Raw genomic sequence first — 26,462 nt, forward strand, 5'->3', positions numbered from 1 at the left:
CGCCACAGTTAGAAAGGGCTTGATTTTCAAACTGATCCTTTGATTCCTGATCGGACGGTGAGTCCACGATATTCAAGATGAAAATTAAATATTGGTTATGTTTCACAACTTGAGCTGTGATGCTGAATTGGGGAGCTACTTATAACAAACAAGGAGCTATTGTGTTCTGATGGAGAATAAAGGAGCACAAAACCGATGACAAAATGGAAAGAAAATGCAGGTGGACATGAGCTTTAAGCTTCAGCCGTCGTTCCCACGCTAAGACTCTGTACAGAAGACCCAGTGAGCCTAATCCCAGTTCCTCTGTTCGGCTCTCGTTTTCCAGCACAAGTTTCTTCAGCATCCTGGGGTCATGGAGGTTGAAACAGCATTCACTTTCAGTTCCAGCCCTGCAAAGCCAGCCTAAATAACTCATTTTGGTTTTCCAAAAGAGTTGAGGTATAGGTCTGCTGTGTGTGCTGAACACTAGCCTCCAGGCCAGAGAGCAGTTTGACCCTGACCTGGTGAGTCCACCGTGACGCCGGGTCTGGCTGTGTCAGGATGGATTGACCTCTCAGTCCCTCAAACAGCAGAGGGTTGCTCTGATATTGGGGGGGTCCACTTCAGCAGTAGTTACAGTGGTGATCGTGGAGCGCTGCAGACTGGCAGTAGTGGGGCCGGGGAGAGCGATGTATGAGGACAGATTTGAGACCCAGCATTCAGCTACATAACAGTTCAAAGCAGGGCAGCACTGTACTCATTTCCTCCAGCTGTGGGCGTTACAGCCTGTTGTTTGGTTGGAAGTTGCCTATGTAGAATCCTGCTCTGCTCTACGTCTCTGTTAATGTACTATGACATGACAATGTGTGGATGGGCTTCTATGAATATTGCATTGTGTAGTGATGCGCAAGGCTGCGTGCCGCCATGGCAACCGAGGTTGAGGATGATTGACAGTGACAGGTGTGACCAAGGCCTGCCATCCCTTCACTCATCCTAACCCTGTGACCAGCAGAGCTCCTCTGACGCCCTGTGACAGCCACACTTATGCACATGGGTGTAGGGGCATGCATGTTTGGGGGTGCGCTTGCGTCTACCTTAGCCTGTGCATGAAAATGTTTGTTTGATGTGCGTGTGGTTGTGTGTTTGATTTGTGTGTGGCTCTGTGTTGATGTGTGTTTTATGTGTGTTTGATGTGCGTGTGGCTGGTCTGCATGTGAATATGTTTTTGTGTGAGAGTTTCTAAGGGTATATGTGTGTGTGCCTAGGTGTGTGTGTGTGTGTAAATACTGCATACATTGCTTTCCCATTAGGCATAATGCTACATGACAGTTCTGGATCAAGCTGCTAGCGATGCACACGCACGCACACACGCACGCACGCACACACGCGCGCACGCAAGCGCACACACACACACGCAGAATGGGAGCCTCAGTCTGTGTGACTGGTATGACACAAAGTGTTTCCTGGTGCTGGATCAGCTTATTGTGCAGTAATATGTGGTTGATGTTGCTGTTTGATGTGGTTGATGCTGCTGTTGGAACCACCCTCTCACTTCTGTGTTCATTTATTAAGCTGCCAGGAATAACAGCAGGCAAAGATGACCAGGTAGTCTCTTGTTCTCGTTTACCAACCAGTCACCAGCTTCCAACCGGATATCTCAACACCCTACACTGGCCCCGAAGACGGGCAACGGCCCCTCTTCGGGGCCAGTGTAGCTGAATCCGAATGCTAAGTAGCTTTCGTAGTATTTTCTTTTCACCCTCCTTTTCTTTGTTTCTTTATGAGGAATCTGGCTCGTAGATGCCTCCGACTCACTGTCAATCTCTGTATTATTGGCAACCTCTGCCTCTTTTCTCTTCAGACAACCTGTTGCCATCCACCGATTAATCTTGTGGTTCAGACGGCACTGGACTTCAACGTTCCCGTCTAGTGCCACTACCCCAATGATTCTGGAACGCTCTTATCTTTGTACTAGCCTATTATAGTAATCACACGATAACTCAAATAAATGTTTTATCACTATACATCTTTTTTGTTTTTATGAGAATAATACATTATTTTATATTTTATTTAGCTTTTCCACGGACCACCTGCAGTATCGTCACGGACCACTGGTGGTCCGCGGACCACACTTTGGGAATGACTGGTCTATAGGAGTGTGTGTGTGAGCCCTTCTAGAGGCTGTGACCTCAGACCAGAGCATCAGGTGGGGGCACAGACTCAGACCAGACTGGTCATCCAATGACCTTTGTGGCAACCCGGCTCCGGCACAGCGCCGCTGACGGCCCAGGGTCTACCACCCATTTCTAACAGATGGCGCCAGAGAGCACTTTGATGCAAACGCAACTCAACGGAATGCAGAGCACCTGAGGGGCAGGTGGAGAGCATGGCCTAAATAGCCTGCTTGAAGGCTCTCTCAGGACCTCCAGGTTCTTGTGTGTGGAGAAACCGGTCTTCCTGGGTGACAGATTCCACCCAGGGGAACAGGACCGTTGATTCCTCCAAGCTGTTTTTCGGTTATTCTGAGTAAGTATCGTAATCAAGTATCGTAGCGAAATACAGTTCCTGTCGTGTTTTATTTGGCAATTTGTAAATCCGTTGAAACGGAAACCAGAACGGAACCGAAAACGGAAAGGGGGGGTGGTTGTAGTCTTTTCGCTCGGTTCTCCGTATCAACAGTAGGGCTAGAACCGAGCGAAAAGACTTCCACCACCCCCCCTTTCCGTTTCCGGTTCCGGTCAAATGCCAAATTAAACACGACAGAAACTGTATTTTACCACGATACTTGATTAGGATCATCAACGAACACCACTCACCACTCGATGAGTTTCACATTCTGAACACAAACGTTTAGGGGTGTTTTAAGGACAGGTTTGTGAATGCACATAGCCAGCCATTGTGAAGCAGGCAGGGGCGATTCGAAATTAGCCAAATACCAGAGACAGGACCAATATTCAAAATGTCGGTGTTAACCACTCTATATCATCCTATACAAACCAGAAAGGGGGCTCAATGTTCAAAACACCGGAATTGTCCTTTAAGTAAGCTCAGAATCGTGTGCTGATTGGAAGAAGGCAATTCACCCACCGAGCCGGGTTGCCACACCTTGCCACGAATATCCTCTCTCTCTCTCTCTCTCTCTCTCTCTCTCTCTCTCTCTCTCTCTCACCTCGGGTGCTATGTAGTCTGGGGTGCCACAGAAGGTGCGAGTGGTGACCTCCTCAGACATGTTCTCTTTACACATGCCGAAGTCCGCGATCTTGATGTGTCCCTCGCAATCAAGCATCACGTTGTCCAGCTTCAAGTCCCTGCATGCACACACACACACACACACACACACACACACACACACACACACACACACACACACATACATATGAATATACATACACAAAGAAATGCACACACTCCGTCATATAATTAGGGTTGATTTCTTATCTTCTATCTGTGTGTGTGCCTTTAAGTGTGTGTGCGAATGTTTGCGTATGGGCATGTTTGCATATGAGTGTGTGAATGTACACGGGTGCATTTGTGCATGCGCATGTACGTTTAGGGGCTAAGTGTGTGTGTGTGCCAGTATGCGTGCATATGCGTGTGTGGTTTTTCGTCCTTTTAAAACACCCATGTGACAGAAGGCTGGCCATACCTGTATATCACTCCTTTGCTGTGCAGGAAGAAGAGGCCCACAGCGATCTCTGCTGCATAGAAGCTGTGATGAGGAACACACAGAGACACAGCAGTTTTAACAAGTTACAGAGAACACACAGAAAACCCAGTAAAACATGATGCATGGTCTGTATAGGATTATGAGAGCATGAATTGCAACTAGGCCTGGATTAAACTTACACAGCCTGGGGCTCCTTGAACTTGCCAACTTGTTGGATGTGGTACATGAGGTCTCCTCCATTCACAAACTCCATCACAAAGTAAAGGCGATCCTAGAGGTGAAATCGAGAGTGAGAGATTGGAAAGAGAGTGAAATAAATGATAAATAATCTGTGTGCATAAACAATATTGTGTTTGTGTTCGTACCATAATAAAAAAAATAGATCAAGATCAGATAACATTCCTCTTCCTACACAAACAGAAGACTGATCCACTTCAGTCAGCAGCTTTACCTCCCTGTCAAATGTCTTCAGTGGGTCTCATAAAACGTATTATGAAAAAAGGCTTGCCAAAAGGTGAACCTAAAAAAGCTAAAAATAAACAGGAGTTGAGCAAAAGTGTGTGTAAGTCCGCCACCTTATCAAGCCTGCTCTCTAACCAGTCTGCTGGCCTGAGTATTGCTGGGCTTGGCGTTACTTTCACTCCAAATTCATTGGTACCAGAGAGCTTTGGGGTAAAATATATGCATTGTAAATTGTGAAAGAATACCTGTGCGGTTAGGAGTGCAAAGCATTTCTTTGTTACAAGCTTCTTTCATTTAATATGGTTAATGTTATGTTCTAGGACCTAGATAACAACGTAACCCTAAAGGGACACTTTTGGAATACTCAACTCAACTGTATTAACGCTCATTTTGGGTCTAAAGGACTTACATGGACAACAAGTTTTCAAATTGGTCCAGTATTGAGCAAGAACGCTGCAGCCATTATGTGCAAAATCGGACTGCAATGTTATCCATAGGGTGCATTACTTCCCATCGATACACTTCCTCTACAAGTACTTTTTTTTGCCAATGATAGTCTAAGATTATGTTCCTTCATTATGGAATGGATACCTACAGCGAGATATAGCTTGTTTCTTTACCTTTCACTTGATCCTGTCTGTTTTCTATTGTTTAACCAAGCCTTGCTCTAGGAGTCTCACTCTGAAATCTCTTGTTGCAAGATATTCCCCTAAGGTCGTTACAAACTCAACTCCCCTCTTTTAAATAACTCTAAGATATGCTTTCTGTCTTTTCTTTCCACCACAACAAGCTCTCCTCTCTCCAACTGCATCCAATTCTCTTGGCTTATCAGCGTCGCCATCTTGTCATAGTTTGACTCCGCCTCATTTCCTCTTACCAAAAAAGGGCATTGATGTGACGTCAGGGGGCGGGAGATACGCCCATCTAGGTGACGTACACCGAATTAGCTCATAGCTCATTAGTTTTTAAACGATTGGTTGGTACAGTTGACTGCAGAGGCATTTTGGCACCGGAATGAACAATAGGAATGAACGCAGTCGAGGTCAAGATGACGGAGATAGCATGCAAATTCTGAAAAGTAACCTCCTAGGCGAGGTGAGGGTCAGCGGCTAGCTGTCATTCAAGAGGCCGCGCCCCTAATTATTCATAAATTGTAACCTCCAATAAAATATTAACTAACCTGCTAAAAGAAAATTCACCCCCCTCAGTGTTGTCATGGAGATATGAACTAAACATACTGACTAGAAGGCTGTAAATAGGTTTAATAAGACTGTGAAAACGGCCTGTTTTACAAGAGAGTCAACAGAGAATTCGGTACCACCTCGTAGTGGCCACCCGGTGCTACTGCAATGTTTGTCACTTCCGCATTGCATGCTGGTAGAACTCGCTGTGGTTGGGGCGTGGTCTGGAAGCAGAAGTGAGGGAGGAAGGGAGCAGGTCCTGGGGGGAGAGGGGGGTAACTACCTCGGTCTGGAAGCAGGAATGGAGCTGGGTGAGGAAGGGAGGCTTGTCCTGCTGAGCCAGCACTCTCTTCTCCACCATGGTGCACTCCACGTCATCGTCCTGGATCACCACGTCCTTCTTCAGGATCTTGATGGCGTAAAGCTTCAGGGAGGTCTTCATCTCTGCTAGCATTACCTGGGGTGAGAGACAGACATATCCAACATATTGTTTTGTGCTCATTGGTTTTTTCTTTGTGTTTCCTTATACATAGAGAGTCATCACGCAGGCCTAAATGCATTGGTGGCCTACCTTGGCTCATTGGTAATCTCTGTGTTTCTTTGAGTCATCATGTAGGACTAAATGCGTCAGTGGCCTACCTTGGCTCAGTGGTTTTCTCTGATTTTCTTTTAGTATGTAGGCCAGGCATGTCCAAAGTCCGGCCCGTGGGCCAATCTTGGCATGGGGTTATATTTTATATGGCCCGCAGCTCCCTTACGAAAATGTATTATTTATGGCCCGCCAGCCCGCCACCGTTGCAATTTCTCTTTTCACCACATGGTGGCACCACCATTCTGGCGCTAGCCACATCCGCGACCCCCATGAACCTGACTCCTCCCCCCCACAGGTAGGCTAATAAACATTAGCAATTGCATGGACGTATTCCTACATCATGGCTGCTGTAGCTAAAAAGCGGAAGGTCAATAAAGAGGACCGTCGCTTCCAGGTGCGATGGAAATTAGAATATTTCTTCACTGAAAGCAGAAACAATTGCGTTTGCCTCATTTGCAAACAGAGTGTTGCCATTGCAAAAGTATTCAATGTGAAGAGACACTATCAGAAAACCCATGCTAATGCATTCAACAAGTTCACAGGGAGCGACTGTGCAGAAAAAGTAAAGCAGCTTTTCACCTGGGCTCGGGACTCGAGAAAACAGCACAAAACCCAGCTATGAAGTGGCGATGCTAATCGCTAAACACGGGAAGCCTTTTACAGAGGGCGAGTTTGTCAAAGACTGTGTCATGAAGATGGTGGATAACATTTGCCCCGGAAAGCAGCAAGAGCTTGCTAACATGTGTCTAGTGCGCAACACCGTGGCCCGCAGAATAGAAGAATTATCAGGGGACGTTAAGAGGCAAGTGGGTGACGGGGGAGTGGATTTGGACTTTTTTTCTTTAGCCTGTGACGAAAGCACAGACGCGTCTGAAACTGCCCAGTTACTTATTTTTTTTCAAGGAGTGGATGATGAAATGAACATAACAGAAGAGCTGCTGGACCTCCAAAGTTTAAAAGGCCAGACAAGAGGAGTGGATTTATTTGACTCGGTCTGTTCAGCTGTTGATGACTTTAAACTGCCGTGGAGTAAAGTTAGCGGCATTGTTACCGATGGTGCACCCGCTATGGCTGGGGAACACAGGGGCTTCTCAGAACTGATGTGTGACAAAGTCAGCGAACAGGGAGGCAACACTGTAAAACTACACTGCATAATTCACCAACAGGTCCTCTGCGCTAAATGTGTGAAATGTGAACATGTTATGCAACCGCGGGTAAAGGCTATTAACTTAATTCGCTCCAAGTCACTGCACCACCGTCAATTTCAGCGATTCCTACTCAACATTGATGCAGAATATGGAGACGTTATCTATCACACCGACGTGAGATGGCTCAGCCGCTCAGCCGTTCCCAACAATGGTATATGCAGTGTTGGGACTAACGCGTTATTAAGTAACGCGTTACAGTAACTACGTTACTTTTGCGGTAACGAGCACTGTAACTAATTACTTTGTCAAAATCAGTAACGCGTTATCGTTACTGCGATTTAAACAGGCTCGTTACTCGTTACTTCACGTGCATAAGGACTACAGTTTCCGTGGTGGACGTGAAGCGGACGTGAGTCCCGTGACGCAGCGACGCGCAAGTAAATGAATTAAAACAATGGCGGCAGTCGACGACGGCCCAGGCGTTGTATTTTTCTCATGGAAATATGCACATTATTTTTCCTTTCTGACAGTAAAATACATAAGGAATATTTTGGTGACCTGTCATCTTTGTGGAGGTTCGAAAACTCTAGCCACATCAAAAACTAGCAATTCTAATCTGATGAAACATCTTCAGAAACAACAGGCATCTACCAAGCTAGTTGAAAAAGACCCTGAAGGTAACACAGGTGATGCTGCTGCTAACGTCAGCTCCGCCGACGCTAAAGGAGAAGCGACTCCAGCCAAACAACAAAAGCTTGATTTTACAAAGCCTGTTGCACAGTCTATAACCCAGACACAGCTAAACGAATGATGGAGCTGTATGGACAAAGACTGATATAGACATAGACATACTAACATAGACTACTAAAGGACTTTATCCACCATTATTGATTTCATCAGTTGTTTTATTTATCTAAACAGCCAGAGTGGAGGGAATATTATTTTTGTTAAACATTAACTATGTTTGTGAGGCTGAAAGTACTTTTTATTTATTTAGTTTCTCTTTGTGAGGCTGAAAATACTTTTAAGTTTGCCCATCATTATTGATGATGAGGTCTCCAGTTGGTGGAGTTTAGCTGTTTTGAGTTAAGGTTAACTTACAAAGAACGGATAAACCTCACTGTGTTTACATTGAAAACATCTATTGTATCAGTTTTGCACTATTGATTCCTACAGTTGCTAAATGGTCTGAGGCACAGTTTAATTTTTGCACTGCCAAAACTATACTTTGTACCTGTTTCAATGGCTACGATAAATATGCCTATCAAAAGTTTCAAAACAAACTGTATGTTGTGTTTTGTTGATCCATTGCTTCATCGTAGTGATACTGGGTACAATGATCAAATTTAAAGTTGTTTTGTCGAACACTATGCCACATCAACCCCAAAATGATGTGTGTGCATTTGTAGAGGGTTGGAAAGAGTTGGAAACAATGGAAATATTTCATTTATTTGCACTTACACTACTACACTGCTATGGCACGTTCAGGTCACTATGTGGCACATTGCGCTTGTGGTAGGATAGGACTTACGTGTAAGCAAGCCAGAGGACTGGCAGCCTCCCTAGCTATCCAGTTAGGGAGGTTCTTTGCCACATTAACACAATAAGATAATTTAGAAAAAAAAAAGTTACTTTCCCTAGTAACTAGTTACCTTAAAAGTAACGAGTAACTTAAAGTAACTGAGTTACTTTTGAAAGAAATAACTAGTAACTGTAACTAAGTTACTAATTTAAAGTAACTTGCCCAACACTGGGTATATGACACCAGCACGCCCCGCCTCCTCCGTATAATTTCAAGACAAGTATTGCCGTAAATTTAAAGCTATATATATTTGGTCTTTATCGACACTATATCACAACATAACGCCGTAAATAAAGGGATTTATACGTTTCCCGTGGCCGTTCTGTTGTTAGTATATGTGCGATCTGTTTGTTGTTCCTTTTGAAATGACAGATGCTTTTGAAAACAGCCGGACTTGCTCCGGTGACGGTAGTTAGCCTAGCCACCTAAACAGGTCTGACTAATCGATAACAGAGATTTAGAGCTATAGTCTATGACTACAGAGGCAGGTCCCTATATGTACCATAGGAAGGAACTGTAGACTATGGCTAGACAGTCATCCATTTTTCCACTCGTGTTTTATCAAGGTGTCCTAGTAGCGTAGCCTATATAGCCTACTGTATGACTGCTTCAGCTCATAACTATTCAATAGGCCAAATATTAAGTTTTGCATTTGTTCTTATTGGTGTTTAACCCAAAAATTGAAGTAGACCTACAGGTTCCTATCATTTAACACTGATCCAGTGTCATAAACCTTTCTATACCGACATGATCCAGTGGTATCATGGCATATAGGCCAACCGTTTTTCCGCTGGCATACCACTCATGTAAAATGGTAATTACCATTCCGTACTGGCTCATACCGTTTTTCCACTGGCATGCCACTCATGTAAAATGGTAAGTAGGCTTCTAGGGATGTGCATTTCTGGCAAAAATACTATTCAACATTCGCTGAGAAGTATTCGAATAATGTTCGAAAATCAGTCAATCAAGAACCCCCCACGTACGCATGCACCTCGGATACACGCACACACAATGACACAGGGAGAGGCTTGTTGATTTGTATGAAATCAATCAAAATTATTAAAATATCGCTATTTATTTTACTGAACACAGCCTGCATGACGGTGAACTAGACACGTCTTTAGCACATGGCCAAATAAATTTACACGGTGTGTCTTTTTACAATTTATTTGTTACCAGCATTCGTAGTGTTGATCAGCAGAGAAATAATTTGTCCGCAAAGACAGTGACGTCGCTTAGCAACGGAAGACGCTGGGGTTGACCCGAGGTTGACCCCGGGTCGGGTCGGGGCTGGTGCCCATGTTTATTAATGTGCGCTGACCCTTATACAAAAATGAAAAATGAATCTAATTAGAAGTAGGCCTATAGAATGAAAAATAAAATAAACGTAAATCTGATGAAGAAATTATGAATTAAGCGATCCACATTTTATTTTTAATTTACTTGGTTGAAATCGAATAGGCGCAATTTAGGCCTAGTTCCGCTACAAGCCAGGAGTCACCCTGCTTGCCATGTGGTCAGTCGATGGGCCATTAGCACCTGGAAATTGTCCCCGTCATAACCCCCACCGGCTGCGACAGCCGAAGTGAAGGTTTGACGACATGGCTGGTAAGTCTTTAGTGCTTTACATGATTTTAAAGTATGCTATTCTTTCAAATAATGAAGTATCAGTCAGTATACAGTATTGTGTAATGAGTTGAAGAGGGGAAAAGCCAAAACAGGAAAAGGCCTGTAGCGCTACATAGACCACAACACAGGGTAACACTTTATATTAAAGTGCCATAATAAATAGCAAACTAATCATTACCTAACCCTTTGTTAATATTTGTTAATTGTTACTAAAATATCAATTTGGCACAAGTTAATAGTTATTTTTCACTGAACACAGAGTGTCGCTGGTTAGGGTTAGGGCCGTGTGTTAGGGTTAGGGCCGTGGGTTAGGGTTATGCAAACAACTAATATTTAATTAATGATGAGAAAACTATTAACTTGTGCCAAGTAAATATTTTAGTAACAATTAACAAATATTAAAAAAGGGTTAGGTAATGATTAGTTTGCTATTTATTATGGCACCTTATTATAAAGTGTTACCCAACACAGTAAAGAGTTTAATATTTGCATTCTATGATTTGTCATGTGTGATACAAAATAACTTGATATTTTTGCTAATATTAAATATGACTTAAGTCTTATATGCAGCGAAAATTGCCTAATAGCCTACATGTTACATTATGTTAATAGTAAATGGACTGCACATGTAGATAGAATTACATTAAAAACCATGTAGGCATAGGTTTTCTTTTTTTTTTTACCCCTTAACCCCATACCCCATACACTGCAGTGTGTGCATGTAGCCATTGTCAGAACTATTTTGCCCGTTACAGGTTCTCATCAGGGTTTTACAGACGTGGACACATTTTTGTCTTGCACTGTTGAGGAGTGTGTGTTCTGTCGGACGAAACAACTGGCCAATGACGACCACCTACGGACAAAACACCTCAAAAAGGCAATCTATTTCGTGGATCAAACCACAGGTATTGTGGTATTTGTGGGTATCGTTTACTTAGTTTAGAATGAAGAGACGGAGCTTCGCAGTATGTTGCTTTATTGCTGGAGAACTAACAGAATCCGCCACGTACACATCACATCCGGTACGCGCCTCTACTACCGTAATGACGTAAGCAGTACGTGCAAGCTTATGGTAAATATTAACATGTATTCAGACTACTGGCATGATCTGAATACTACATCACTTCTTTTTTTTTTTTAAACTTGAACTCAACGTTGTCTGTTACTTCCACTTCTGGTTACTTTGAATATTCATTAACTAACTAATTAACGTCCACTTGGTCTGTAAACAACAATAAACCATTAGGCAAACAACTGGATTGCTTCAGTCTAATGCATCACATAAATGCTTTCTCAAATATCATTTCACCTATGGAACATAGAATCAACTTTGCAAACACTTTCAAATACAAAATTTGTCTGGAGATAAATCTCTTTTTTTTTTCATTGCTGAACACTCTTTTCAAACTTTAGCAAATTCAGTCCATTTCACAGTCCATTTTTTTATTTTTTTTTCAGGCCGTATCAAAGTCCTTGAGGTACTGTGGAGGCAGTCGGTGCCTAGCAGGGTACCTTCCTAACACTGGGATTGTGTCAGCGGTGACTTCTCCATCCTCTACTTCTGTTACAGATGTGTCGCGCAGGCCATGGTTGAGCTTCTTGAAGAAGGAGGAGTTTCTTGTCACTCTGTGTCCAGTCCGCTCAGCTGTGACCATAGAGCCTTTGACGGTGATCACTCTGTACGGCTTAGGATTGTAGGCTGTAGTAAGTTTATTGTGTCTGGGTTGAGAGCACAGCACCATGTCACCAGGTCGGAGAGGGTAAGGCGCAGCGTGACGGCAAGTGTCTGAGTACGCCTTCATTTTGGCTTTGGCCTTGCGGTCTTGCGAAGATCCTCGTCTGGTCTGATAGGTGTGCTCATTGAAGGCATCTTTGTGTGCATCCTGCGGTTGAGCAGCAACTCAGCAGGTGATGTTGTTGTTGTGCTGTGTGGTGTTGCACGGTACTCCCGTAGGAATGTGTAGAGATGCTGCTTCCAGGGGATGTTTTCCATGTGGGCAACACGGAGGCACTTTCCAAGTGTTCTCATGAACCTCTCTGCAGTTGCGTTTGCCTGGGGCCATAGTGGCGTGATTTTCCGATGGTGAAACCCCATGTAGGCTGCAAACTTGCTGAACTGCTCACCGTTGAAAGGGGGGCCGTTGTCGGTCTTCACCGTTCTGGGGATGCCAAGCATCGAGAAGATCTTGTCCATGACAGGGATGACCGAATTTGCAGAGGTGGAGTGCATGACTTCCACTACAGGATACCGGGAGTACTCGTCCACGATAACTAGCAAATGTTCACCTGTCGGCAGTGGGCCGTAGAAGTCTGCACTGACATCTTGCCAGACTGTGTCGGGGAGTTCTGACATCTGCAGTGGTTCGTTGTGTGTTTCTGGTGTATTAGCTTGACATGCCAAACAGTTTCTCACCATCGCCTCAGCTTGTCGATCGATGTTTGGAAACCACACCCTCTCTCTCAGGAGTGCCTTTGTCTTTGTGATTCCCTGATGCGCCTCGTGTGCGAGCTGGAGGACCCTGTGCTCGAGTGCGGAGGGAATGACGATTCTGGAACCTTTTAGTATAATGTCATTTTCATGTAACACTGTGAGCTCGCTTTTCACATGTTCATATTGTCTCAGTACAGTGTCTTTTGTGACTGTGTGCCACGTATTGTTGCGTATGAGAGTACTGACCTTTTGTAGTGTTTCATCTTTGAGTGTCTCACACTTGATTTCATCCAGAGTCATTGCTTTTGGTGTGCTGTTATGCATGATGAAGTTCACGTATTCTTCAGCTACTTTCGTTGCACGGGTGTTCTTGGTAGGTGCTTGTGCTGGGATTGGGTGATGGGACAATTAGTCTGCCGGATTATCAGACCCTTTTCTGTATTCTACTTTGAGGTTGTACGGCTGCAACCTGACCTCGGGTTGTTCCAGATGAACTCGAGTGGCTTGTGATCCGTCACCATAGTGAACTCTTTGCCGTAGATATAGAGATGAAAATGTTCACAGCTCCATACGATTGCAAGCGCTTCACGCTCTGTCTGAGAATAGCGCCTCTCTACATCACTGAGCGCTCGGCTTGCATATGCGATGATGTGTTTCTTTTCTTTGTTCTTTTGCAGCAGTATTGCGCCAAGTCCTACTGGACTAGCGTCAACAATGAGCTCTGTTTCCCTGTTCGGGTCGAAGTACGTCATCGTGGTCTCACTGGTGAGACTCTCTCTCAGCGTGCTCAGCGCTGCGTCCTGTTCCGCACCCCACTGCCAGGGAGTGCTCTTCCTCGTGAGCTTTCTCAGCGGCTCCGTGACTGTAGCGAAGTCGGGAATGAAGCGTGAGCAGTAGTTCGCCATGCCCAAAAGGCTTCTTACCTCTGCTGCATCCTTGGGTTTGTCGGCTTGGCGTATACTGTCAACCTTCTTCGGATCAGCTGAGACGCCGCCATCTGAGAATATGAACCCGAAGAACTCTAGTCGAGTCTTGTTGAACTCGCACTTCTTGCGGTTCAGTGTGAGGCCGCGCTCTTTTAGTCGCTGGAACACAGCAGTCAGGCTCTTGTCGTGATCAGCCTGTGTCGCCCCGTAAACGATGATGTCATCGCTGAGATTCTTCACCCCGGCGCCCTGAAGTGTCTGATGGATGGCGTTCTGAAATACCTCAGCAGCTGAGGAGATGCCGAAGTTGAGGCGCTTGTACCTCCTCAGTCCCAGGTGCGTTGTGAATGTGGTAATGTACCTGCTGTTGGGATGTAATTCCAGCTGGTGGTATCCCGACGTCAGGTCCAGCTTTGAGAATACAGTTGCTCCATTCAGTTCGTGTATGACGTCGTCGATAGTGGGAGTCAGGTGGCGCTCTCTTTGGATGGCTGTGTTTGCCTGCCGCATGTCGCTACATATGCGCACCTTGTCTGGATCCTTGGGCTTTGGTGGTGTTACGATGGGCGAGACCCAGGGCGTCGGGCCTGTCACTTCCTCGATGATGTCCTCGGCTTCGAGTTTGCGTAGCTCAGCTTCAACTTTCTCACGTACATGAAAAGGAACTCTGCGATGTGGCTGACATGTTGGTTGTATGTCTGGGTCGATATGTAGTGTGACTTGAAAGTCTTTGAGCTTACCGATGCCATCAAACAGCTCGGGGTGGCTGTTCACGAGCTCATCCGCCACTGTGAGCCTCATTGGGGGAAGGCTGATAGAATGTACAATTTTGATCAACCCCAGTTCATCAGCTGTCTGGTAGCTGAGTAGGGAGCAGCCATCGCCTTTGATCACGTAGAACGTTCCATCTGTTTTGTTCTTATTCCTCGCCTCCACGCTGCCTGTGAACTTCCCCAGGATGGGCAGCGCGTCTTTGGATCCATAGGCTAGTATTCTGAGATCTGTGTGTTGGAGGCGGGGCTGGATATTCAGGTTATTAAATGTCTTTTCACTGATAATGTTTACTGCAGCACCGGAGTCAATCAGAGCTGGCACTGTGTCTCCGTTCAGCTTGATTTTTGTCAGTGGCTGCTTAGTGTCTTTATTGCTTTTAACAGTGTACGCATAACATTCATCACTGCTTGAGGATAACTCACGCTGAGCTGGTTCACTTTGTGTTTCTACCTGGTTGACTCTTTTCCTGTAGTCTTTCTTGTAGGTCCTTGTGTCTGTTTTCTGCTCAGTGTGTTGTGGTTTCGACCTACACTGTCTTGCAAAGTGGTTTTGCTTGCCACACGCTTTGCACTGTTCGCCTCTTGCAGGGCATTCGTTACTGTGTGGCCACTCGCCACCACAGTTCCTGCATAGGGTGTTGCTGCCACCTATTGGACGTTTTTGGTATGCCTCCTTCTGGGGTCGTCTATGCACTTGATTCACTGCCACAGCGAGACTAGAACCCTCTTCAATTCCTTTTGACTGTAATTCAGACAGTTCCATCGTCCTGCCGTATTCAAGGAGTTCTTTTAATGTCTTATTTGTCTCCCTCAAACCGTATTTGCGCACCCTGGAGGACGTGCAGCTTTGAATGATCTGTGATTTTCTTTCATTGTCTACATCACCAAACTCGCAGTGTTTTGCTAGCATTCGAAGTCTGGTATTATAAACATCTAAATTCTCACCAGGCAGCTGTGTGGCTTTCCTGAACACGTAGACCTCGTACTGGACATTCTTTTTCGGGGAGAAGTAGTCGGTGAGTTTCGTCTTCACATCTCCATACTTGTCTCCTTCCCCCGCCACCGTATCGTATATGTCGTGCACTCTTTCGCCGGCTAGATGCAGTAGAAGGGCTTTCAATCTTGACTCTCCGGTGATATTCACAGCCGTGGTGTAGTTCTCGAATCTCCGAAGCCACTTAGTCCATCGCGGTCCGATAGAGCTATGTTCGCTCTCGGTATCGAACGGTGGTACGGTCGGGCCATGTGCTAACATCATGTTGCCTGTCTGGATGCTAACTGACTAGCACACTTAGCAGCTTGTTACCGTAGTCTCTTTCGCTCCGAATTTTTTTTTCCGCACGCAATATTCCACTCTCCGGGGAAACGTGTAGTACTTCTCCTGGATCCTCGTCGCCAGTGTGGTATTTGTGGGTATCGTTTACTTAGTTTACAATGAAGAGACGGAGCTTCGCAGTATGTTGCTTTATTGCTGGAGAACTAACAGAATCCGCCAAGTACACATCACATCCAGCTAAAGAGAGCATACATCTTGAGAGGACGAAACATGCAGACCCATATTCACGACCTGCAAGCCTAACACTTCAGTCTTTAAAGGAAATGCATGACAAAGGTCTCATTTCAAAAGAGTGGATTGAAATGTGTGAGGAGTTACATGGCACTGCAGTTGAACATGGAGTATATACTGTTTACCCCATCATTTATGGGGATATGGGCTACTCAAAGAGATGGGTGTTCTTTTCTGTGTACACTGACAAAAGAGACAACTGGTGCAAATTTGGTCGCACAAGAGTCAGCTTTGATTCAGGGTCTGGAAGGTGGAACTGCCAATTTGGAGGGACTGGGCGATCCCATCGCTGTATTCACCGTAAGATGGCAATGTGGTGGATTTTCCAAGAGTCCACACATCTTCTCTTACCAAACTCAGAAGATCTGACAGATGGAGTAGATGACTTGGAAACAGAAATCCAGAAACCCAATGTCTGAGGCTGAAATGACTTCCTATGCTGAAAGCCACAAAAAGGTTTGTGAAATGACAGAGTATTTGTTTTCAAGCAAGAAAATTCCACCACCACAATGACCTTTCAGTGGATCTGAGAAGTAGGGAGAAGGATGCCCCCACCTGCTTCATCCCAGAGGAAAAAACATGCCCCTATTGTCCAGGGCCCACTCCACCAGATCTTTTGCAACATGAGATAATAACCAACCAGGCCACTGTGTATGGTTACACCTATATTAAAAAAGGCAAGTGCTGTAGCTAGGAAAAAGGTGTCTACTCTGTGGCTCTAACACCCATTGGTTACACACTGTGAATATTAAGTCGTTCAATGTGTCCTCTTCATTTTTTAGTTGTCTTAATTTGATCATAATATATCTACAGGTATCTCTGTTGCCCTGGTGCAGTGCCCTGTCTGCCAAAACCATGTAAGATTCCAGGAATACCAGTCCGGGTTCCATAACTTCAACGACCGTGTGTTCTTATTAGGTGTTATTATTCATTCTAAATATCTTAATTCAACTTAGTTAGTTAGTTTGTTAGTTTTTTACTATTTAATGCAAATAATGCTCTACCTCTCCCAGTGTCTAAGGTCTTTATTTGCAGCTGTCAAATTGCATGCTGTACAAATGTGTTATTAAAGTGTCTAATTCAGTTACACATTACTTATATTAGTTTTTGTGATTATTGTCTAGAGAAAAGTATGTGCCAATGTGACTACCGTAAGTATATTGCAATCATACTTTTTAAATTACTTTACAGAACAAAACTGCTCCAGGGCGCATGTTGTCAACCCTGACTTTCTTCAACGATAACTGCTTCCATCACCAGACAGTTCGAAAGGCTTTCCATCACTTTCTCGCCCTGACAAATTATGAATTCAAGTTCAGCTGCTATCAGTGTGGTGACTCTCCACCTGTGATTATTGCAGATGCCAACTGGAAAATAGCCTTTGACATCCCAGGTACATCTGCAACTTATACATGAACTATACATGGAGTTAATAATCTACATAAGTTTACTGATGTTTGCAATCTATTTAGTTATCAACCAGAACTGTTGATATGATTCTGCACTGCTGTTCCAAATCTGATTACTTTTTGCAGTTGGTACATTTACACGGCCTGATCTAGAGGAAATAACTGACAAAGACCTCAACATCGATATTGTCACAACATGGGCAAACCTGGAAAAATAACTCATTGCTGAAGGCTTTACATCGGGTTAGTTAATCTATGTAAATGTTGAACATTTTTAGACATTATCGCATAACCTTTATGAGCAAATGCACCAGCCCAGTTGTATTCATGTTGGCATACAATTTTATCTCCAAAGGAACAAATGGGGGTAATTCCCAAGAACAGCGAATTAGTTAAAATTAAAGTGTGACCAGATACTTGGTGTGTAATGAATGTATAAAATTTAGAAACTATTCCGATACATCTGAAACTTAGACTCTTTTATAAGGTGCAAGTGGACCTTATAAGTGATTATTTTCTGATTCAGTCTTTCTCTGTAGTGCTTTGGGGGAATTTCCATACTTTTCCCCATTTACAATACTTAATATTTCGCATTTAAAGTGGTCAGCACTATCATGGAGCTACAGTAAAGGAACAGTGTTACCTAGTGCACCAGGAAAACAGTACAACTTTCACCGATTTTTAGCTTGCACATAGAGTGTGCAGTACACAATAGTTTTAACAATACTAATATGTGTAATTGATACAGTATGTTGGTAATACTCATGAATATTATGATTGTATTTCAAAAATATCACCAGGCACATCAAAAATAAATCCTTATCAATCCAAACCTTCATATTCTACACTTGCTCCATGGATGGGGGAGGATGTGAGGAGGGGTGACTGTCTTCCGAAAACTGAGGTTAAGAAAGGCATGAAAAAAAGAAAAGAGGATACAAAGGTGTCGACTAAAATGGTGGACGAGGACACCATTCTGACCCTGATTGCGTCAAAGAAGGTATGCACTTTTTACATTAGTAGTAGTTATTCTAGTTAACATACTTTTCAAAACACCAACAGCCACAAAAGAGAAGCCTGCAGGAGGCCTGTGTTGCATTAGGGGTGAGTGATGAGGGATCCATCACTGACCTCATGAACCGACTGGAAGAGCTCCTAAACTACAAAGAGGTGTATCCAAATCTATTTTTGAAGTTGCAAAACACTGGAGGTGAGATAGCAAACTGAAATGTGTTTAAACCCATAATGTCTTTATTGGTCTATGTTTGTCTACAGTTGTGTTTTTGTACTTTTTTGCAGGTGGTGTATTGCGCTTTTCTTGCAGTCATGGAGTAGTTTACTATGTCAACTTTCAGCTTTGGTCTGAGTCTGCCAGGGACCATGTAGATGGTTTGTTGAGTTTTAAAGCCTTTCCAACATGCTTCATCTCCGATGTGTCTGGCCAAGTTGCCAGACACATGAACAATCGCAGCCAGCAATTGTTCTTCCAGATGAATGGAGGACGATTGTGTCCAACAACCAAGGAAAACTTGGCACTTGCAGCTGAGAAAAAACTCCAAATACAAATGCCATGGGTTGAAAACCTTAACAACCCCCTTCAACCACCATCAGTGAATGGCAATCCCTGGATATTGCCCCATCCCATTACAAGAACGATAGAGAGATTTGCACTGTACGACCGGTTCCACCAAAAAAAAACAAAAACACCAGAAGAGAGTCTGCGGAGTTTGAACTTGTGCCCTGATTTACAGTCCAAAATGAACTCATCAGTAGCAGAACAGCTGAATCGGGAATTGGCAGCTATCCGATACTCTCTTCCTCAAATGAACGAAGTGCACTTCAAACAGACCACCAGGATTATTTTGGAACTGCACAACCGCAACATAAATAGGAAATTCCTAGAAGACATGACACACCAGTCATCCATCCCCCTTACAGTGGGTCGGCTGGGCACACTTGTCTGCATGTCTTCAGCTTGGTTTACGTTTTTTCAAGATAAATGAGTACATAACACTTGGATGTGTAATGTAAGGTCGTAGAATACAAAACATTGTAACACTATAAAGTATCTGCACAACCATAAAAGTCACACAGTAGTATTTCATAATCATTTGTAATACCTTGGAGTATGTGTACTTCAAACACCAAGCATACAATATGTACGGTACAACATTTCTCTTCCATTACTTAATGAAGGGGCCTTAATTAGGAAAACACTGGTTTTAGGTGACGGTGCCTGTAGACATGTCTGCAAAATCTGTCTTAATACAAAATATGTGCCTTAGGATATTTGTATTTTCAGGGAAGACATCTAACAATGTGACATTGCCATCTACACCTACACCTACTGCAACAGACAAGGACACAGACAGCACATTTCAAGCCAACAATTACAGCATCTCAGAGGAGGACAAGGTTAGTACATAAATGTTTTACCATGAAATCCATCCCCTAAATGAGCATACCATAAATCACTTTCTGAATTGTGTACTTCATGAATATACCTTGTGTGGACTAATTAATATACTGTTGCCTATAGGTATCTTTGAAAAGTATTTTCACTGGATCTCAGGATGAGTCCCAAATTGTGAACAAAATTGGGGAAAAGTTCCCAATTTCTATAAGAGACTTGAAGAGTGTATGTCCTCTGGATGTAATAGAGGAGACCTCGCGGGTGATGCCATGGTTGACAGATGATGTATGACAGTACTGTTTATATTGAAACATCTGTTCAAAGATATATGTGTATAGTCAGTTATATCCTGCAAAAATGTATATCACTATCATTTCTAAACTACTCAGGCTGTCAATTTCGGGGTGGCACAGCTTGCACTGGACTGTAGTAAGGTAATATAAAGTAGTTCTATGTGTATGATGAAATAAATTGAATATATTTAATGTTAAATAGTATATACTATAACATGTTTGCTAATGCTAAAAGACAGTTAGCCTTTTAATCTTTTTCCCCACTGCACAGTCTGAGTTTGGGGCACTTTGACTTCATTATCTGGAGCCGTGACTGGTTAAAATATGGCAATGTCCAGGACAAATCTCTAAGAAACTTGGAGGTGGGTTTTACCTTTTTTGTTAGTTACATTGTATTTACAATTTATTGTTTTACCATTGACATTAAATGCTGAAATCACACTTGTCTCCACCACCCTAGATTGCAGACAGAATCTTTCTGCCAAAGATTGTGGGTCACAGGACCACCAAGACTGATAACCACTTCATCCTTTGGGTAGGCACAAATTAGAACACATCAACCATCACGCAAAATGTTGTCAAAGAAATGTGGTTGACGAGGATAATGTGATAAGAATGTTTAAACAAGATGTGCTACTAACAAATTTTCATGTACAATCTATGTTTATGGTACTTTGTAGCAACCAAATCAGAATTACACCACCAGAGTTCATTCATGTTTCCCTCAGTTACGCATCCAATAACATTGGAGTAGTATTGGAATATGGACTAGTGTTCATTTTACCACCCAAACACACATTCAGAAGGAACAATGCAAGACACAAACATGCTACATGTAAAATAATTTACATGAAGTCTTATTTGACAAGAATAAAAACAAATAATTTATAACTAATAACAATTATAATAACTGTATAATGTCAGACAATTTTAAGTGTAATACATGTAAAAATGTAAATTCATCTTGCACAGGAATATGGCTCTCACTGGATCATGTTTCAACACAAATAATGAATGAAACATTATGTCTAGTGTGATATGATGTGTATATATATATATATATATATATATATATATATATATATATATATATATATATATATATATATATAAATTTAGCTTTAAGTGTAAGTTAAACATTCCTGCACAATATTTAATCTTATAGGGAGACGTTGGCTGACACAGCTATCATTGTGGATACATTAGTATCCATATTCTATGTTAGACAATAAAAAAATTAAACGGGTTACACGTGCTTCTTTATGCCATAGGTACTTGACTTCCCAAACAAGGAAATCAGAGTCTATGACTCTCTACGGATATATACAACAATAAAAGATGAGGACATGGCTCTTTTGAGGTTAATTATTATAAGACTCAATTCAGACAATGTGTTTTAAGAAAATTACAATATTGAATTTATGTACAACATCTAACTATTGTCATAGAAAAATGACTCCTTATGGCTTCTTTCAAAGTAATGTTTTCAGGAACCAGGGAGGACTCCAGGGATGGAAGGTCACATTCCCAAAACAATGGAGGCAGACAGACTGCGATAACTGTGGCATTTTTGTGTGCTCAGTAAGTAAACTTGTAAATCTGTAGTATAAGCTTTTACTACTTATAAGACACACACACACACACACACACACACACACACACACTACAATAAAACACAACAATAAGAAAAATAAATAACTGCTTGTAATGTGACTATTATGTTACTCCCCCCCAAAAAGGCGGCAGAGAATGAGATGAAAAACAGAGAGGTCAGCAGCGAAGCTCTAACCCTCAACCATTGTGGGACTCTGAGGAGACACCATGCATCTGAGATGATGAAAGGCGTGAATGCTGAGGTCAGCCTCATCAAACTTTTTGCTTAGATAATTTTTAGATAAAGTAAATTCAGATATAGTAATGTGTTGTTTCTCATCACCATAGAATTTCCGACTCACGAAAGAAGACCCAGCCTAGACCCAGCCTAGACCCAGCCTGCCCGCCACATTCACCATTGCCCCCTCTACTCCCAACCATCCTCCATAAATAAACACAGATCTGTTTCTACACTTCTTTATTCAATTGTTTCTTACTTATTTTACTTGAATTTTAGTTTTAACACTTTTGACATTGTTAATTTATGTTTCCATCATGTATGCCAAACAAAAAATCCTATATATTTTGTTATACAAATGATTATGTAGCTGAATCATGAGTGGTATGCAAGTATGAACGGGCAAATACCACAGGACAGGTGTGGCCAGGAGCCAGTACGAAATGGTAATTACCATTTTACATGAGTGGCACGCCAGTGGAAAAACGGTAGGTGCCAGTATAAACTGGTAATTACCATTTTACATGAGTGGCATGCCAGTGGAAAAGCGGTAGGTGCCAGTATAAACTGGTAATTACCATTTTACATGAGTGGCATGCCAGTGGAAAAACGGTAGGTGCCAGTATAAACTGGTAATTACCATTTTACATGAGTGGCATGCCAGTGGAAAAACGGTAGGTTCCAGTGTAAACTGGTAATTACCATTTCACATGAGCGGCATGCCAGCGGAAAAACGGTGGTTCCAGTAGGAAATTGAACTTCTGATTAACATAATTGGCATGCCAGCGGAAAAACGGTTGGCCTATATGCCATGATACCACTGGATCATGTCGGTATAGAAAGGTTTATGACAATGGATCAATGTTAAATGATAGGAACCTGTAGGCCTACTTCAATTTTTGGGTTAAACACCAATAAGAACAAATGCAAAACTTAATATTTGGCCTATTGAATAGTTATGAGCTGAAGCAGTCATACAGTAGGCTATATAGGCTACGCTACTAGGACACCTTGATAGAACACGAGTGGAAAAATGGATAACTGTCTAGCCATAGGCTACAGTTCCACCCCATGGTAGATATAGGGTCCTGCCTCTGTAGTCATAGACTATAGCTCTAAATCTCTGTTATCGATTAGTCAGACCTGTTTAGGTGGCTAGGCTAACTACCGTCACCGGAGCAAGTCCGGCTGTTTTCAAAAGCATCTGTCATTTCAAAAGCAAGGACAAACAGATCGCACATATATTAACAACAGAACGGACACGAGAAACGTATAAATGCCTTTATTTACGGGGTTATGTTGTGATATAGTGTCGATAAAGACCAAATATATATAGCTTTACATTTACGGCAATACTTGTCTTGAAATTATACGGAGGAGGCGGGGCGTGCTGGTGTCATATACCATTGTTGGGAACGGCAGTTACCGTTCCTGAACGGCATATGCCGTTCCATCCGAACGGCAGTTGCTGTTCCATCCCAACGGCAGTTGCCGTTCCTGGACGACATATGCCGTTCCACCTGAACGGCAGTTACCGTTCCTAAACGGCACATGCCGTTCCTGAACGGCATACGCCATGGTAAGTCAGTGGTCGCGATGGCACATGCCATAGGCCAATAAATGATCTCGGCCCTACTGCAAAAAAGTAGTCATGAAATCATACATGTCTTCTCAAATTAACTTGGACAGCTATTCCTCACTGCTTGTTCCTTGTGTTGTTCGATATACAAGTTGTGAGAGAGACTTTTTTTCTTCTAGCATTTATTATTGTCAAATTGAAGTCTATTGCAGACTATTGCATATCGTTAAATAAAAATGATGAAATGCAATTAATTTGTATGTGACTTTATTATGGACCAAAGATATGACGGGAGAGGCATTCGGACCTCGAGGTATTTTAATTTTTCAAATATGGCCGCCTTTGAAAAAAGTTTGGCACCCCTGGGGCCTACATGCGTTGGTGGCCTACCTTGCCGAAGCTGCCTTTCCCCAGCACTGCCAGGAAGTGGAAGTCCTCCAGCTTGACCCGGTCCAGGTTGCTGGAGGGCACATAGGCAGAGTGGTTGTCGTCGTCCGGGGTGATCACCTTTTTCTGTGGTCCCAGCTTGGCCTTCTGCACCAGTGGAACACAAAGCCAACTAAGCAAACCAAATACCTCATTCAACTGGAGCAGTTTGTCAAAACTATACACATCAAATCCCACTGTTATCACCCTGTCATATTGAGGCATGGAACTAACAATCTGTGTAAAATGTCAAATCTAAAGTCAAATAAATCTTAGTACAGTAAATTCGTCCTAGACATTTAGCTTTTGTGGTCTTGATGTTATATTCTGTAATTGATCCAATATTACAGGTGAATGATCAGTCAACCATCTCATATTCCACCACATTTAATTTACGTTGGATGTTAAGTAAGGGATAATCACAGAGAGGCAGGGCAATAAACAGATTGATATCTCCGGTTCGTTGACGGCTTACCTTCCACGAGCCGGGCATATCAAACAGTTTATTGCCCTGCCTCTCTGTGATTATCCCGTTTATTCTACTTATTGCTTGCCAACATAATAAAACAATTCAAATACTTTAATAATTATGCTTTTTATTATTCATATTGCATGCTTATTAAATGTATAATCTGTTTGAGTTCATCTCCCTCAAAAGGTAGTCCCCTTTAATTACGATCGATCAAACATGTTTTGGACACCTCGAAGGGCATTATCACGCTTATACCATGGTCACTTGCCAAAGAAAATAAATGAAGATCATTCATTCATATTTTCATGCGTTTTACAATCCAAATATAAAGTTTTTCACAAGCCATAATTTTGTTTCCCTGGTAACACCTGAGGGTTTGACTAATACCTGGAACAATAATTACCCTCCCGGAAGGTTCTTATGCAACGGAAACGTTGGACCTTAGATACGACTTGGCAATGGGGGGTACTCTAGTCCGCTCAGCTATGAGCCAGAGAGCTAACGTTATGGTTTGTGCATATTTAGAATTCGAGATTTATACTACAGATACTCTAGGGTCTATATTATATAATCACGTTCTCTGATTACAGTTTAATTCATTTTTCACAATTTACCAGCTCTCTTTTTGAAGAATAATCACTGCGTCATTAGTTTCAATGAGAATCGCGACAGTCTATACTTTCATTATAAAGTGTACATATTTATAATTTGAAATTCGTCCCAGTCTTTATACCACAGACACTATAGAGTCTACAGCACATAACCGCGTTTTCTGATACAGTTTAATGCATTTTTCACAATTTACCAGTTATCGTTTTGAAGGCTGAACAGACAATTTGACTGGAACTACTTAGCAGGTGTCCATATATCAGGGATTAATGGACACCCTGCAGCTAATCAGAATTGAGAATGCCAAAAAATACAAGCGGCGTATTGATTGATCTACTATTTGATGACGCTGTGCACAGCTTGAAGCCTGTCCCCCCGCTCAACACGCTCACACCTTAAGAAGACACACAGCCCCCAGCAGCCCTCCTCGGACCAATCAGACGACTCAGGGACAAAAGAGTCGTGACACTGGCACGCCATTACGGAGCACATGTCAAATGACCGCAAACATCAACATTCACAGGACTGTTGTGTTAATATGTTTTGTCTCAACAGAGGCTGACAGTGGAAACCTGCTGCCACCTTCACGTGACGTTTCCACCCAGAGGAGTGAAGTTTTAGTTAACCGCTCATTCCCTGACAGGACAGAGTGTGTCTCCGTCTCCGCCCAGAGACCAGATCTGTCCTGAACACAGTTGTACTAGTTGATTAGCATCCCGCCTCTACGGTGAAGTATTGCATTGTTCCATAAAGGGATCTCATTACGCCTTACAGATCCCAGTCATGATGTGTTCAGTCCCAGTGAGGCTGAAACTGCCTCTCTAAGATGTCCTACCTGTTGCTAAAATGCTCTGCTTCATGAACACCTCATGCATCACACAACACTCATGCATCACACAAAAAAATACCTTTTTGCAACAGTTGAAAAGTATTTTTGATTTGTAGCTTGCAAATGGGTTCTGATGCAACAGTACGACCACACAAACACACACATTCCCAATGCCCCACACACATCCCACACAGATTCAGATTCAGACTCTTACACTCTCAAGGCCAAACCATGCTGCGCATGACCAACCACTGCCAACCGACTCACGGATCACCACCACCACACGCAGCGGAAGCCATGGATATAAAACACCAACGTCTCTCTCTCTGTGTATCGCCTCTCCCCCTGACCACGTGTTTACATCATGCTTAACCACCAGCAAGGCGGGCAAGCTACCCAAACCTCTCAGTAAGGGTTAGTTAATGTCCAGCAGCTAAAACATCACAACCCCTTCCCTGGGGGGGAGCAGAAAGCAGACAACACAGAGCCACCTTCAACATCACTGCACACCTGGAAGCTAAGCCACTGAAACCAGCCTGTCAAGTTAAGCCGAGCTGAGCCAACTGAGATGAGCCGAGCTGAGTTGAGCCAACTGAGCTAAGACAAGCTGAGCCGAGCTGAGGCAAGCTGAGCCGAGCCAAACTGAGCCGAGCTGAGCTGA

The 26,462-nt window shown here is 43.0% G+C and overlaps 1 protein-coding gene across 2 annotated transcripts in view; it reads right to left on the minus strand.

Moving 5' to 3' along the window:
- LOC307091786 (protein kinase C alpha type-like) overlaps positions 1-26,462 on the minus strand; it is a 194,801-nt gene that overhangs the window by 33,529 nt on the left and 134,810 nt on the right. For both annotated transcript variants that reach the window (XM_079758587.1, XM_079758588.1), the window contains 5 exons: positions 23,856-23,999; positions 5,573-5,746; positions 3,826-3,917; positions 3,626-3,688; positions 3,149-3,287 (listed from right to left, as the gene is read on the minus strand). In XM_079758587.1, coding sequence (XP_079614713.1) covers positions 3,149-3,287; positions 3,626-3,688; positions 3,826-3,917; positions 5,573-5,746; positions 23,856-23,999 — 612 coding nt within the window. The remainder of the gene's footprint in view (positions 1-3,148; positions 3,288-3,625; positions 3,689-3,825; positions 3,918-5,572; positions 5,747-23,855; positions 24,000-26,462) is intronic.

Source organism: Pollachius pollachius (assembly GCF_949987615.1).
Source record: "Pollachius pollachius genome assembly, chromosome: 2".
Lineage (NCBI taxonomy): Eukaryota > Metazoa > Chordata > Actinopteri > Gadiformes > Gadidae > Pollachius > Pollachius pollachius.